Genomic DNA, 16,062 nt, shown 5'->3' with positions numbered 1-16,062 from the left:
CTGTCCAAACAGGAACATTTTCACAGTATACTTCCCAAACTTGTCCTCTCCAGCCTAAACCTCTATACCCAATCCATTAGCAAGACGTGTTTTTTACTCCTGAATCAATGAGCTGTTTCTTCAAACCCATGATGCATAAAACTAAAAACATCTGGGGACTGGGGATTTAGCTCAGCGGCATAAGCGCCTGCCTTGCAAGCAGGCAGTCGTGAGTTCGATCCCCGGTACCGATAAAAACGAAAAAGACAAAAAAAAAAAAAAAAAAAAAAAAAAAAAAAAAAACCTAAAAACATCTCAGCACCCTAAGTAATGGCTGTTTCTTTCTCCCACTCACAAGATTGAAGTCAATATTTGGCTGAGCCTGGCTAGTCTCAGCTGACTTTGTTTGCAAGGTGATTTAGGGGCTGGTCCATGTGTGCCCACTTCGGACTCAAACTGGACAGCACTGTCTACCCCAGGCACAAGATCATGGTGATGTCAGAAACCCAAGGGGGCAAACCAATCACTGCAGCGGGAGGTTGAGCTTCTGCTCACAGCACCTCCCGCTGGCCAAAGATCCCGTGAACAAGCCTGAGGAAAGAAGGGGGAAGAACTTTATCACCTGTGAAGCTACAGGACTGGAAGGCGGCCAGCATGGGAGGTGAGAACTGGAGCCTCCCAGCACCTCCCAATGAATTCCCTCTCTCCACACTCACTCTTCTGTTACGACCATCATCCCGCCCCGAGCAGTTTCCACCACAGTATCCCTCCACATAGAGGACCACCTGGACAGCTGTCCTGGAATAGAGCGATCACCTCCACTTTGGCTAAAGCTGGCCCTGTCTCCTTGTACTGATATGTATAGAGCAGCTAAGCTAATTTCCTTTCCCTTTGAATTGGCTCTAAACAATGTAAATATGGTTAAAGTACTGATGTGTAATCTCTTTTGAGGGGCGGTACTAGGGACTAAACTCACAACCTCGTGGGCCTGGTGACAGTCACTGTTTCCCCACCTCAATGTCTCCCTAAATGGCAGAGCCCAGCTAGATGGCAGAGCCAAGACTCTAGCGCTATCCCCTGTGTTCAAGTCTGAAGCTAAGAGGCAATGACTTCCCAGGGCAGAAAATGTTTGCACATCTGAACTAAAGCACCAGCCTTCCAAGCTTTAAATGCTAACTTAGTTCTGTTACACAGATTGATGTTCCTGCATACCCTTCTCTGCATGCTGTAGAGGTTCCTTTTAGCCAGCCCAGCTCTCAGTACTCACCTGATTCCAGCCTTTCTCCTGCAGTCACTCGTCCTCAAGCCAGGACCCTCGGCACAAATTAATAAAATCTGGGTGGCCATTGGTGGAGGCCTTTGTTCCATGAGTCCTCATCTGGACTGCACTCAGGACCCCTTGGCTACCCGTAACTGAAAATATGTCTTAGTGTCTTTATTCTCACTGTGGGTTACACTGAAGGTGGTAGATTGCAATTAACTCACCAGAATTCCAATGATGTTTCCATGGGATTACAAATATAAGCTTCCTGGACCAGGAATTTAGCTCAGCAGCACAAGCACCTGTCTGCCTACCAAGTGCCAGGTTGTGAGTTTGATCCCCGATACCAAAACAAACAGAACATATATGTGTGTATCCCAGGATGGAAAAAGGGACCTCTATGTTCCCATATGTGTAGTTAAGTATGTTGGATAAATAATTGGCAACTGTTCACCCTGGCTACATTCATTCTCCTCTGATGCCTTTCCACATGGCAAGCAGAGGGTTTTGTCTTTGTTTTTGTTTTGTTTTTTGTGTTCCTGGGGATCAAACCTAGACTTTGAACATGCTTGGCAAGTGCTCTATCACTGAGCTACATGCCCACCCACCCCAGCCCCAGAGTAAGCTTTTAAAAACATGTCCTAATGCCAGGCATGGTGGGACATGCCTATAATCCTAGCATTTGGGAGGCTGAGGCAGGAGGATTGCTGCGAGTTCAGAGCTAACCTGGGCTACATAAGCAAGTTCAAGGCCACTCTACACCACACTGCAAGACCCTGTCTCCAAAAAAAAAAGTGTCCAGTACTGTATGTCCCACCTCAAAACGCACCTGGCTTGCTTCGTCCGGGAAGTGTTTGCTGTGGCCTTTATGAAGGAAGCCCATCCGTCATCCACCCATCCAGCCTGGCTCTCCAGGTGCACCTGGAGCTCTGCTCCACTCCCTTCCTTTGTTTTCCTCAGATGATCCAAGTGTGTTTCACCGGCAAGACCTTTGCACTTGCTACTTCCTCTGACTGCAACACTTTTTCTAAGACGTGGCATCCTGGCCTCCTCCCAGTCTCACGTCAGCTAAATTGTCACCTCCTGAAGAAGCCTTCCTTGACTACTCAGCACCTCTTCCTAAAAGCCATCCTCCCTGTTATGTTGTACAGACTTTCCTCATTGGATAATCTCCCCGTTTAGTTTAATGACTCTTCAGACTTGTAACCAATGTGCGCCCCTTGGACTTTGGACTTGCCTTCAGACTCAAGGACACAGAAATGTGAGCAGCATGGCAGCCTTTGTGTCTCTTTGAGACAGAGACTCTCTGTGCAGTTCAGGTGGCCTTGTGCTCACTGGGTAGCTCAGGCCAGTCTCAGGCTCCCAATGATCCATCTGCCTCAGCCTCCCAAGTGCTGGGATTTCAGGAGTACACCACCACATCTGGCTCAGGGAAACAATTTGGTGGCCTCTTCTACTTCTGTATTTGATTCTATGCATGAAAACTCCAGATTTCTTGGTCAAGATACTATCTACACAGTGTGTCCTCAAGAGTGAACACAGCTTTGTCAGAGCTATAGGTTATGGGTCTAAACGGACAGCGAATAAGTGAACAGTTACAATGCTACTGTCAAGTTTATGAAGCAAAAAGGAAAATGACAGACCACACTAACAGGACGCTTCTCAAAAGCTATGCCCGGAGCCTGATCACTAGTTCTTCCATTGCTACTGGTCCTTGATCTCATTATAATTCTTTCCTGGTCCTTGATCTCCTCATTATTATTCTTTTTTTTTTTTTTTTTTTTTTGGTACCTGGGATTGAACTCTCAACTGTGTACTTGCAAAGCAGGCACTTAAGCCCCTGAGCTAATTCCCCAGCCTGATCATAATTCTGATGATGCTGCTGCTGAGGACTCAGAAGCATTCAATGACTAAAATGCTGCTCGAGTGTCTTTATGTTTGTAGTGCTGCACATCTTGCTTACAGAGGCTCAGTATCTTTTTGTACAGTGTAACAGTACTGTAATTTTTGCTGATTGCACTGCTGTTTTGGCTTGTATCTAGATGTTCCCTTGCCTCATGTGGTCATAGGTGGGGTTTTTCAGAGGTGTCTGGATCCAGGGCACATGATGCTGGGATGCTGGGATCAGGGGAATGGTAAAATAAAAAGTGGAAGAAATACAAGGGAAGGGCAGGCTCTTGCTTCTCCAGCTGCTGCTTGCTATTTGCTGCCTTCTTCCTGCCCTGCTGTGCCATGAACTCTCTCTTCTCTCCTGTGCCCCCCTGCCATGCTGCCCTGCCTTGGAGCAGCCAACTGTGGCCTGAAACCTTTTACAAACTGTGAGCTAAAGAAACCTTTCCTCCCTTCACCTCTGGTGTTGGGTATTTTGTCTCAGCAACACAAAAAATGGCTAAGACAACTCGAAGGCATTGTACTATAGTTTCATGTTCTGTTTTACACTACAGTACTGCATGTAAGGGATGAGCAAATAAAAGCAGAGTCCTCAAAATGGAGTTCCCTCACAGCTGGGCATGGTGGCTCACGCCTGTAATCCCAGCACTCAGGAAGCTGAGGCAGGAGGATCATTGCGAGTTCGAGACCAGCCTGAGCTATAAAGTGAGCTCAAGGCCAGCCTGAACTGCATAGCAAGATCCTGTCTCAAAAAGACAAAAAAAAAAAAAAAGGATGGAGTTCCCTTTGACCATCTCTTTGTTCTGAATATTATAGCTTTGCACAGTGGCAGCATTGTAGCCAATGATGTTTATCTGAGGCTTGATAATTGCTAATTGAATATTGTAATGTACAATTCCTCATTTAGTGTCCAATTTATGTAAAAACCTATCACAGGAATGAACAAGGAGTGCCTGTATTACCCGTACCTCTTACATCTGTCCCTGTGCTTATCATTCTCTGAAGTTACCATGTTTTGTTCATCACTGATCCAAAACCTACACTGTAATCTAGCACATAGTAAGCACCCCACAAAAATCTACTGTGTGAACATATGCAAAAATATTTGCTCCAAACTGGGCATAGTGGCACACATCTATAATCCTAGCACTCCAGAGGCTGAGGCAGAAGGATTGCCATGAATTTGAGGCCAGCCTGGGCTACATAAGTGAGTTCAAGGTCAGCCCGAACGACGTAGCAAGGCCCTGTCTCAAAAAATACATTCAGACATAAATCTATTCCCCCCATAATTTTTGAGAAATTCTCTCCTACCTTTTATTTTCAGCTGTTCATTTGTTTATAAAATAGTGTTAAGTAAATCCAAGTAAAACCAGCTGAATAAAAATATTGGACTATCTTTGTTAACAAAGAAGATGCAGTGAACCCCAGTGGCTTTCACCCCTGCTGTGGCTCCTTTATCCCTCAGGCACCAGGCTGTGGGGCGAGGGTCTCAGTGAGAGCTGCCCAGGCAGCCACCCGAAGCCTCCTCCCGGTGATCCATCTTGCCTGGCTCACTGGTTTTCTTTTACATGCTAATCCTCAGCTAACATGCTAGATAATTCACCTAGAATTGTTGTTTGTTGCCTGTCTGACACCCCAAAACGTACCCCGCACTCTGCCGTTACCTTTGTGAGCTTCATGAAGGCAAGAATCTTGTTCATTTTTTCTGATACTGAATGGGTTCTTGACCCATTTTGGAATAAGTGAATGAATGAATGTCCCAAAGGAAAAAGGAAATCAGGGAATGCCCAGCATCTTTCTTTATCCTCTCATCCTTCCCAGGTAAAAGTCACCCCCACATTGCAGTCTGCATCCCAAGGCCCAGCATACAGTCTCCTTGACATGTGAATGTCTATCTGTTTGTTCATCTGCAAAATGATTTCACATGTAAATTTATAAACCCCTCTGTGACCTGCTCACATTTAAGGTTGAGATCCTTTGTTCACCCCAGAGCATGGGTAAAGGTGAATTTAGCTTAATAAATGTGGTGTCATCAGGATAAAACCTGAAGAAATTGAGCTCCACCCGTAGAGGCTATTTTCTCTACGCACAACTTTTCCTCTTTCCTACAGAGAAGTCCAGAATTCATTTAAATGACAAAGAACACTTAGCACTTAATCTATGCTCAAGAAAGTACTGAAAGAAAGGGAAAAGAGCACAGGAACCACAACTATTACACTTGTGGGAGAACGGCCTCTTCAGAATCTTCCCAACTAACAGTTATACTTTCTTAACTTCAAATTTTCTTAGGATTATGAAATTAAAATGCTCCACTCTCACTCATTTTTCTTATGAATTCAATCATCGTCATGAAATCATCCCATCCCAACTCTGCAAAAGATCAAACAGGGATGCTGGGATAGGAGTCATTGGTAGGTCATGTGCTTAGCGTGCTGGGGCCTAGGATGAATCCTCTACACCAAAATAAAAGGAAAAGTGCAACAGAGGGAAATTCTTCTTTAGAAAGTACAGTTAAACTGTGCATGTTGGCACTCTGGGAGGCTGAGGCAGGAAGATTGCAAATTCAAGAGCCCAGCCTGCACAGTTTAGCAACTTTGCAAAACCCTGTCTCAAAATAAACATAAAAAATGGACTGGGAGGGCCGGGGATTTAGCTCAGCGGTTTACGTGCGTGCCTGCCAAGCGCAAGGTTGTGAGTTCAATCCCTGGTACCAAAAAAGAAAAAAAAAAAATTGGACTGGAGGTGTAGTTCAATATGAAACTATGAATTAATCTTCTGTACCAACAACAAATACAGTGAACTGAGCGCGGGAGTCATGGCTCAAGGTAGAACCTTGTCTAGCATGCTCAAGGCCCTATATTCTATTCTGAGCATCTAAAAACAAAACACAACAAAATAAAATAAAATGCCACATATACTGTTGACTCTTCTCTTTGAAATAAAAAGGTTAGAGAAATTCCTCTCGAGTTTGAATAGTCATACGTGGAATTGCTTGGAGGTAGTTGCATGTGAGTCTTTATATAAATTCATCTCTCTCATTTAAAAGAAAAGATGAAGGAAAGGAATTAACCCAATAATTACTTAAAATACTTGGTGCAACTGTTCCTGTGCGTTGATCCGGGCACTTGGAAGACACTTACACTCAGTGTTAATAACCTTGCCAGCCTTTTCGGGTGTGCTGCACTGCAAATACAATCGTCTTCCCATTGACGGCATTCACTATTGCATATGCATTTGAAAGACAGGAGTTTTCATCAGAATTATCATAATAGCATTAAGAGATTATTATTGTTTCCAATTTCCTCGTAAGAAACTTTACTTAAATTAGATTATGTATTACTTGACTGCTCCCCTCTCTTCCCTGTATGTTTAGGAACCTGGAGTCCATGAAAGTATAAACTTCAGAATATAAAGCATGATTTTATACATTAATGATCCCAAATAAAGAAGGAGGGCTCAGTTCCTGCATCGCTTCTTCCGAGAAAGTTAAGTCTGTGTTCTGCTTAGAAGAGATAACACTTTGTGTCCCTGTAGGTGGCCCCCTGGTGTAGCCATTAGTTGCTAATTACTTGCAAACAAATAAACAATTAACTCCTTAAGCTGCTGGCTGGGCGAGTGTTCATTGACATGCTAAAACTTTCTGAAACAGGATTTTAATTAGTGACATTCTAAATCCAGCCCCCTTGTCTGCAGAGCTATAAGGTGAACTCGGGAAGATCCAGCCCTGCGCGAGCGGGGCAGAGGCTGCGGGAAGGCCAGAGCCCTGCCCGAGCTCCCGGGGAAGGATGTCTGCCTGCCTGCAGCAAGGCGTCCAGCCTAGGGAGGGCAAACCGCTCCCCTGCTCCTTCTCAATCGAGAGCATCCTAGGACCGGACCTGGAGAAAGACTGTGTCCCGTCCCTGAGGTTTCACAGGCCCTGGGCGGATACCTGCAGCTCCTCGGGTATGCCAATACTTAATTTTTAAACTCTTTTCGATTTCATTTGGGTTTCTAGATTGTTCTTTGTTTCACGCTGCCTAGAGCTGGGGAGAAATCAGTTTCATTAAGTTACATAGCTAGGACTAATCAATATATCCTGTGGGAAATAGATTACGGCCTTAGATTTGAGAGGAAATAAGTTCATAGGAAATTTACTATTTACTTCAAAAAGTTCTCTGTGTGTGTTTAACACTCCCCACAAAATAAAAATGTTTTCTACGCCAAAGCAGGATTTTCATTTTTGTTTGGTTTTTGGTTTGATGAGAGGACAGTTCTTTTGTGAAACCCAGAAGGATTCCAAAAGAAAAATTAAAGAAAAGTTATTGAAATGACTTCTTAACAGCAATTTGCAAGACATGGAACTGGCTATCTAAGGTTGGGTTTATTTTCCGGATTTTAGGGAAAGATGGTAACCTATGTCTACCTGTCCCAAGTCTTCCCAATGGGATCTCAGTACCCGGAGTGGTGGATCACCCAGCTACAGAAGAAAGGATTTCAAAACACGAACATTACCTTTCAACCTCAGAAAGACTGTCTTTGAAAAGAGAGATGGGTTGGTATAGAGGACGAAGACCAAGAACTGCTTTTACTCAGAACCAGGTGGGAGGTTTTTTTGTCCAGTACTGATAAGGGAAGGCTTTAACTGATGCCCTGTTGAGCAAAAGCCCGTTCGCTTTGGGACTGCAGTTTCAAAGCCATATTAAATGAAACAATGAAGAATCATATTTTCACAGTTTCTGGGTAATTGCTTCAAAGGCATTTAGATTAATTGCCTAAGATTTAAATGCAGTTATTTAGTTATATAAATTGAAGTCCGTTTTTGGTGACATATGGAATATCAACATATAAAAAAATTGTTTTCGGGGCTGGGGATTTAGCTCAGCGGCATAAGCGCCTGTCTTGCAAGCAGGCAGTCATGAGTTCGATCCCTGGTACCGGTAAAAATACCGCCCCCCCCCAAATTGTTTTCTTGGAGACTAGGTTTAGCTCAGTGAAGTAAACACCTGCCTGGCAAGTGTGAAGTCATGAATTCGATCCTGTGAGTTCGGTACCAAAAAAAATTGTTTTCTTATTCTAGATTGAAGTATTGGAAAATGTCTTTAGAGTGAACTGCTATCCTGGCATTGATATCCGAGAAGACTTAGCTCAAAAATTGAATCTAGAGGAAGACAGAATTCAGGTAATTTTCAATTTGGTTGTTACTCTTTGATGACTGAAATATTAAGAATAACAACGTTTCTGAGACCTATTTTATTTTTCCTTAACTTTAGATTTGGTTCCAAAACCGGCGGGCAAAGCTGAAAAGGTCCCACAGAGAATCACAGTTTTTAATGGCGAAAAAAAAATTTCAACACAAATCTCCTGGAATAGATAAAGGGAAACTAAACTTGTGAAACTGCCTTTCAAATGCAGAACATGAAGGATCAAAGGAAATACAAGTGTTTAAAAATGTGATGTTTTCTTTCTTGCATTTAGTCTGAGTATTGTCATTTTTTCTGAAAATATATTGTAAAGAACTAGGATTGTAGTGTGATACATATTATATGTGGGCACTTTTAATTACACTAAAGACCTTTCTTATATATTTTAATAAACACTTTCAGAAAAAAGCAGCTATTTTTTAAGTAAACAAAGTTACTCTAATAAATTGGTATGCTAAAATCAGTAAGCTTATGACTGTTTTTACAAGCTGAATTCCATTTACAAAGCACTTCAAGTAAAATAACCTGGAAAAGAAGAGTACAGTTTACTTCAGTTAGTTTCCATCAAGCACATTTTCAAATATGATTATGTTTAACTGTATAATATGATTTATTCATGAATCTTTTTAAGAAAAATCATGCCAAAATAGTGACATAAATGCATCACTTTTTGTATTCACACCATTGCAATTGCACTACACAAAAAATTTAAGCTGCAAATAAATGCAAACTTTTAAAATAGTTTTCTAGTGTACTTATTTTTGGTACCGGGAATCAAACTCATGACTTCACGCTTGACAGGCAGGCACTTATGCTGCTGAGCTAAAGCCCGGCTCTAGTTTATTTATTGTGTTCTGCTTTCATTTTTTTAAGTGCTGATGATCATCTGGCTTATGGCTAATTTAATGATTTCTCATCAGTGGTACATTTGTTACACTGCTGACCGAGAAAGTGGGTTAGAACTGCATTTAGTATATGCTCTGAGCAGGCACTGGAAATGATCACGCACTTTCTAAGCAAAAGCATAGGAAAAGAAAGTAAAACCCCATGCCCCTCGTCCTTCAGAAATAACCACCCTCCATGTCTGCATGGATCTTTTTGTACGTCACAAAAGCATCTATGTATGTGTATATGTATGCATGTATATTTGTTGTTTTTGCTGGGGCATTTTCTTTTAATTTATGTATTTTGGTACTGGGGAATCAAACTCAGGGCTCACACTTGCCAGGCAGGTACTGTACCACTGAGCTATACCCCTGGGCTGCTGTTCTATATCTTTTGTGTGTGTGTATTTGTGGGTACCAGGATTGGAACTCAGGATCTTGTGCTTGCCAGACAGGCACCTCATCTCGCTGAGCTACACCCCCAGCCCCTTGTTCTGCATTTTTCCACTATCTTGCCATGCCAGAATTAGAGCTTTCTCCTTAGGTTCTGCTGAATTGAAGATAAGATTTCAACTCTTGTGCAGAAACTGTTCCACAATCCTAGTACTGAAGTGCTTTTCAAATAATACTTTGCATAAAATTGATTTTAAAAAGAAATGTTTGTCTAGAATGTAGAATGTATCCAGAATTTAATTTCTAGTCCCTGCTCCTTAAGGAGTATAAAGATTCTGGGTAAAATTATAGAATCTAGGAAAAAAATGAAACATCAGAGATATTGATCAGCAGTACTAGTGCATCTAATTTTTTTAAATTATAGAAACTGATCACACCTATTAAAAATGGTGAGTTCATAAATATATGAGAACATTTAAGAACCAAGATAATGTACAAGATTACTACAATATTTTGCCTTAAATCATTTTCAAAAAACTAAAAGGCTGGTCTTGTTAAAGGAAATAATGAAACAGCAATATTTTTCAAATTATAAGTGCTAGTAATTTGGGGAAAATCCAATAATGATTTCAGGGAAAAACTGGCCTTTAACTTTGAGGGCAAAAAAATCAAGCAAAATGAAAATGGAATGAAAACCTGCACTAGAATTCTCTTTCCCTCAAAACACACAGGCTCTAATCCACGGCTTATCTCTACTCCTGGTAATTCCAGGCCTTTGTCTCCATTAATGCCCAAGACAAGGTGAACAGTGGTAACAAATCAAACTAATGCAGTCAAGCTAATACCTAGAGCGTCTCTATTATCTAGCAACTGCCTAAATAAGGTTATTTGGTCTTCCATAATGGCATTTGTCTCCTGTGAAGCCAGACAGACAAAGCCCATCACAAACGGGCACTGATGGAGACAATGGCTCTGTGTGCTGGTGGTCAGCTTCTAAGTTAATCACTGTTAATAGCCGCTTTCACGGCATACATCTTATCACACATCACAAGAGTTGCATAAATTTCCCATTGCCAAACCCACAGCACCATCAACCTGGGTCTCATACCTGTTTCTAAAGACCGGGAAGCCCAACTGTTCTATTGACTCCATAAAAACCCAAATCACCATAACAAGTAGGGACTCGGTGTTTCCATTTCTTGGAGACCCACAGGAATAAAAACTTTCCACATCCCTTTACTAAATGCATTGCTCATTTTTACTCTCTTTGTCTCTGTATTGTTGCAACAGCAGTCCAAGCCAAGCAGATCTTTTTTTTTAACATATATTCGTAACAAATACATTCCTCGTGGGGAATTAGTACATATATGTAGTGGATTAATTAATGGTCAACTTGTAACTCCCAGCTCAACTGAGTCAGGTGGTGCTGGATCTGGAAGGCCCACCTGAGGAGTGTAGCCATCAGCATAAAAGAAGAATTGGAGGGGAAGACGGTGTGCTGTTGATTCTCCTGAGAAGCCTGTCACTCTGGCTGCCCCAACATGAACTCAGCTGTTCTCACCCTTAAAGGAGCTCAGGACCTCACTGTCACTGAGGATGGTTACAGTTCTTTCCAGGGGAGCTCTGGTCTTTACCTTGAACATCACTTCCTGGCTGCAGTGCAGATCCCTCAGCCGACTGCACAGACCCTCCATCCCACTGGTGCAGACTTTCTAGCTTCCACCACTCACCTTTGGGCCTTCCCAGCACAGATCCATGAAACAGACTTGCATGAGACATTGTTGTGGGCTGTAGGCCTCCAGCTGGACTCATGGAGGACATTGCCATGGGATCCAGGCCCTCAGCAGGATTCTTTGGGTCTCTACTGTGTGGACAGATTGCTCGTATGCTTCTGCATTTGACTCTTTGGTGAATATTATACAATAATCCTGTAAATTGTGTGTCCTGTATTAAGTTGTTTTCCTTGTAAGCCCAGACTACACATATGGCACCTTAAGCCTTTTCACGTCCCCTCCCGTCCTTCCTCTGCTGTCTTCCCCTTCCCGGATGCCCTCTCCACCTCCACAGAGTCCACCTCTCTGTGTCCTGTCATCTGTCTTTATTTTGGGGAGCAGTTCTCAGTGACTCCATCACTCCATTCTCTGTTAGGCTCACCTCTTCTCATTTTCTTCCCTTATTTTATTTTCACCTTTTTGCTCTTCTCTGCTAATTAGCCTTGCCAAGTGCTTTGCTGTGAAAAGCCTTACGAAATCCCACAGATGAACCTCCGCAACTGAACCTCCAAACTGAAAATGTTCTTGTATACCTTCTGTTGTAAAAATCACCCACATTTCGGAACTTACTGTTTTCTTTCTCCAGTTGTCCTTGGATGGCTCAGAAGATCCTCTTTTAATTAGCACATTATGCCAAGAATGACATCCTAACTAAGTCTACTGTCTAGTCTACTTCAAAAAGTTGCAAATAACCATGTATCTAAGTAGCCGCTGCTCTTTAGCTTGGTGTCTAAATGCAGAAACGTAAAGCTGACCTGGGCTCAGCCTGCATCTGGAGCAAAGCCCAGTGGAGCCTGGCCACATTCCAGCAGACCCCAGCTGACCCACAGCCTGTGATGACTTTTCAGTCTCTCAGTTTAACCCTTTATAAAAACATTGTTGCAGCTATGTGAGGTGGCACAGTTTCTCTTATTGATGTATATTAGTTCTTTACATGGTAGGTATTTGATTAGCATATTTTAATTTCTCAATATTTGTTTTTAAATTTTATAATTTTTGCATGTAGGAATTGAATTTTTTATATTTTTGGTACTAGGGATTCAACTCATGACCTTGTGCTTGCCAGACAAGCACTTACGCCACTGAGCTACATCCTCGCCTGAAATATTTTTAATTAAAGCTACTTTTTTCTTTGTGATTTTTCTTCCATTGCTTTATCTGACACTTCCCATTTGTATGGTCACTTTCTAGTGTCTGGATAGCTTATCGCTATCGTTTACCCATATTGACTACATTTTTTGGCCCCTTGGTTTCCTTTTGCAGAATGAATAGAATGACCAGAACAATCCTGATCACCAAAGTTACAAAGACAAAAGATGATTATGCTAATAATAAAATTTTATTTATTTATTTATTTATTTATTTATTTATTTTTTTGTCTTTTTCGTTTTTATCGGTACCAGGGATCGAACTCACGACTGCCTGCTTGCAAGGCAGGCGCTTATGCCACTGAGCTAAACCCCCAGCCCCTGCTAATAATAAAATTAATACCACAATTTATTACATGCCTGCTCTAGACTGATGTTCACATCCTCCCAGAACTCCTATGTTGAAACCTAATCCTAATGTAATACCTGGTAGTGGACCTTTGGGAGGTGACATGTCACAAGAAAATGTCCTCATAAAGGAGATGGGTGTCTTTGTGAAAAGGACCCCAGAGAGCCACCTTCCCCTTCCACTGTGTGAGAATTGGGCACAGAGTCTTCCCAGACACTGAACCTGCTCACACTTCAATCTCGTTCTGCCCAGCCTTAGAACTATGAGGACTAAGTCCTTGTTTGTAGGCTGCCAGTTTACAGTATTTGTGGTGTAGCAACCCAAATAGAGACAATGCCCACCGTGAGCCATGCACTATGGTACTTCACGTGTGAGTTACCCTGTCTAGCATTCACTGTATCTCTGCAAGTTGGGTAGAGCCAACTCTCTGTATAAATAAGGAATCATGGACTCAAATAGTTCTGTTATTATTTATTAGCCCTACTTATTGCTGTTGTTTGTTTTTTTTTTTAAAACAAGATGTTTCAAAAATAAATAAAATAAAACAGAGTCTCTATGTGGTCCACTGGAGGGTGGCCTTGAACTCACTAGGTACCCCAGGATGGCCTTGAACTCAAATAGATCCTCTTGCCTCTGCCTCCTAAGTGCTAGGATTACAGGGGTGGGTCGTCATGCTCAGCATCTGTCTTACTTACTTTTTACTCGTCGCTGAGACAAAATACCTGAAGCCCAAGGCTGGGAAAGGAAAGGTTTATTTCTTACAGTTTTTGGAGGTTTCAGTCCACACTCAGTTGGCTCCAAGACAGACAGGCATGGCTGGGCTGCAGTTCATGGCGGCCGCCAACAGCAAACTCGAACCAGCAAAGAGAGAAACACACCTTCTTCCTGCCACTACATCACATCCTGGCTCCACCCCTATATGGGTGGAGCACTGACACCATCAATCCAAGCACTAGACAATGAACCATCACAAATGAACAATGCAAACTCAGGAGGCCTGGGGGACACAAACATAAACCATGACAGCATCATTAGCCCTATTTTACAGATGAGCAAATTGAAGGACCTATAGATTAAATAACTTGATCAGAAGCACATATCTGGGAGTTGCTCAGCCAGAAATCAGACCAAATTTTACAGAGATCACATTTTCATCCTCATCATGGCCCAGGAAGGTTGTACTTGTAATCCCAAGACATTATGGAATTTTAGTGAGTTAGTCTCAACCTAGCACTTCTAGGGCAACCCCAAGGAGAGAATAAAGACACTAAGACATATGTACAGTTATGGGTGAGGTGGGGTCCTGAAGAACAATGTAGGGATCCAAGCAGCCAAACTGATAAATTTGGAATTTAATTAGCTGAGCTCAGGACCACTCATATACAGACCACCACCACCCCTGCACCCGTTCAGGGTCCAAACAAGTGGGACCAAACTGGAAAGTTACAGAGTTTTTAAAAAAGAGAATCACAAAAGGCATCCTGTTGGAAACAATTTAGCTTGACTCTTCCATTAATTTTTTGATTGACACCGTCTCCTGCTTCTTTTGTTGAGCAGGTTAATTTTTCTCCTGTGGGTACAGCTCATTCTGATTTTCTCACTTATACTCTGTTAATTTTCCATTTTCCTGAATGCAAGGCACTAGTTAACTGCAGGGCTCAAGATGGCATCAGCTATGCCAAGCTACAACAACATTCCCCACTGGTTTTAGTGCATGAATCGAATCCTTGATTCCTGGTCATAATAGACTGGACGCAGCTTTGGATTTTGGGAACGATCCTGCCAGAGCCAAGAGTAGGGTGCTCAGCCATGGTTGGTGGAGAACAGATTTTCATATCAGCTCTGTTGACGATGTCTCTCATTTTTCCTATCAGCCAGGCACCCTCTGAGTTGACTAAGACCGTCCCTAATAACTCTTGAAAGGTTGGTGTAAAAGCAACAAGATTCACCAAGGGCTAGGCATAGACCTCCCTGTTTTGAAGGCCCATCTCAGCCAGGGAGTTTAGAGACTCCTCCTCCATATGAGGTTGGGTAACCCCATATGTTTTCTCCCTCCTGCTCCAGAATACCAGTACACTTGGGGAAGAACATGAGTTAAGGTATAGAGTTCAGGGTTAGGTCCAGTAAAGACAGACAGATGAGTGCAAGAGGTAAGTCCATTTGTACAGGCAAACCGAGTTCCCGGCGGGGAGACCAAGTGTGGGTTGAAGGGATGAGAGACATTTTGTACATACACAGTTGACTTATGATTAATTCAGAATGGGGAGCACTTCAAGGGGAAATTTACCAACTGAATACAAAGTCCAGAGCCCTGAATCCTTCCCAAAGTGAGGGACTTAGGTCCCTGTCCCCACCAATATGAAGAACCAGAATCGAGGTTTGAGGTGTTTACCATCTGGGTAAACAGACTTAGGGCCACATCTCTGGAGTTTAACTTTTAGTCCACTTAGCTGGAATCTCTGGTATCTCGGGCTTGAAGTGGGAGTGATGACTCCAATGGCTCTTTCTGGCAACCTTGACAGCCGTGGGAGCACTCAAGGTGACTGTCTAGGGCCCTTCCCAGCAGGCACCTAGGAATGTGGGCTCTCTCCTTTTGATGTAGATTTGATCACCAGGTTGAGCTGCCAGAGGAGCATCAGGTCTTTTCAGGAACAGTCTGGTGGCCCCGGAGTAAGCCGTGGGTCCAGTGCAGGAAGGGCTGGAGAGCCTGTAAAGACTTAACAAGTTCCCCACTAGTGACTTAACAGGTTCCCCATTAGCAACCAACTTATCATCTTGGACACAGTAAATCATAGGGGGTGGTCAGCTGTACATGGCCTCAAAAGGACTGATGTCTTGGAGGTAGGGGGTACATCACACACACAGAAGAGCAGAAGGAAGGAGGCTTACCTGGTTTTCGCCAGTCTCAAGAGCCAGTTTTGAAATAGTTTCCCTTATGGTTCTGTTCATTTTCTACTCGGCCTGAACTTTGAGGCCAGTAGACACAATGTAATTTCCAATTGATTTCTAAAGCTGTAGCTAAATTTTGAGTGATCTGAGCTATGAAAGCTGGGCTGTTGTCAGACCCCAGGGAGGTGGGAAAACCAAATCAAGGCACTGTCTCATAAAGGAGTTTCTTAGCTACTGTGAAAGCTGATTTAGTCCGAGTGGTGAATCCTTCAGTCCATCAGTGAATGTGTTGTTATGGATTAAAAACTGGTGATCAA

At 42.7% G+C, this 16,062-nt stretch overlaps 1 protein-coding gene and 1 pseudogene across 1 annotated transcript; both read left to right on the top strand.

Annotated features, from left to right (window-relative positions):
• Positions 1-3,944: 3,944 nt before the first annotated feature.
• On the top strand, positions 3,945-4,067 carry LOC111754701 (U4 spliceosomal RNA; annotated as a pseudogene).
• A 2,770-nt stretch (positions 4,068-6,837) lies between these two features.
• On the top strand, positions 6,838-8,744 carry Hesx1 (HESX homeobox 1). Its single transcript, XM_005008773.3, has 4 exons — positions 6,838-7,072; positions 7,509-7,708; positions 8,187-8,288; positions 8,380-8,744. The coding sequence occupies exons 1-4, from the start codon at positions 6,916-6,918 to the stop codon at positions 8,500-8,502; spliced, it is 582 nt and encodes a 193-aa protein (XP_005008830.2). The 5' UTR covers positions 6,838-6,915; the 3' UTR covers positions 8,503-8,744.
• Positions 8,745-16,062: the final 7,318 nt, after the last annotated feature.

This window comes from Cavia porcellus, unplaced genomic scaffold, assembly GCF_034190915.1.
Source record: "Cavia porcellus strain 051 isolate PalLab524CR breed Dunkin Hartley unplaced genomic scaffold, mCavPor4.1 scaffold_10, whole genome shotgun sequence".
NCBI classification, from domain to species: Eukaryota; Metazoa; Chordata; class Mammalia; order Rodentia; family Caviidae; genus Cavia; species Cavia porcellus.
The sequence above is the reverse complement of the archived record's forward strand: the minus strand, read 5'-3'. Positions and strand labels throughout refer to the sequence as shown.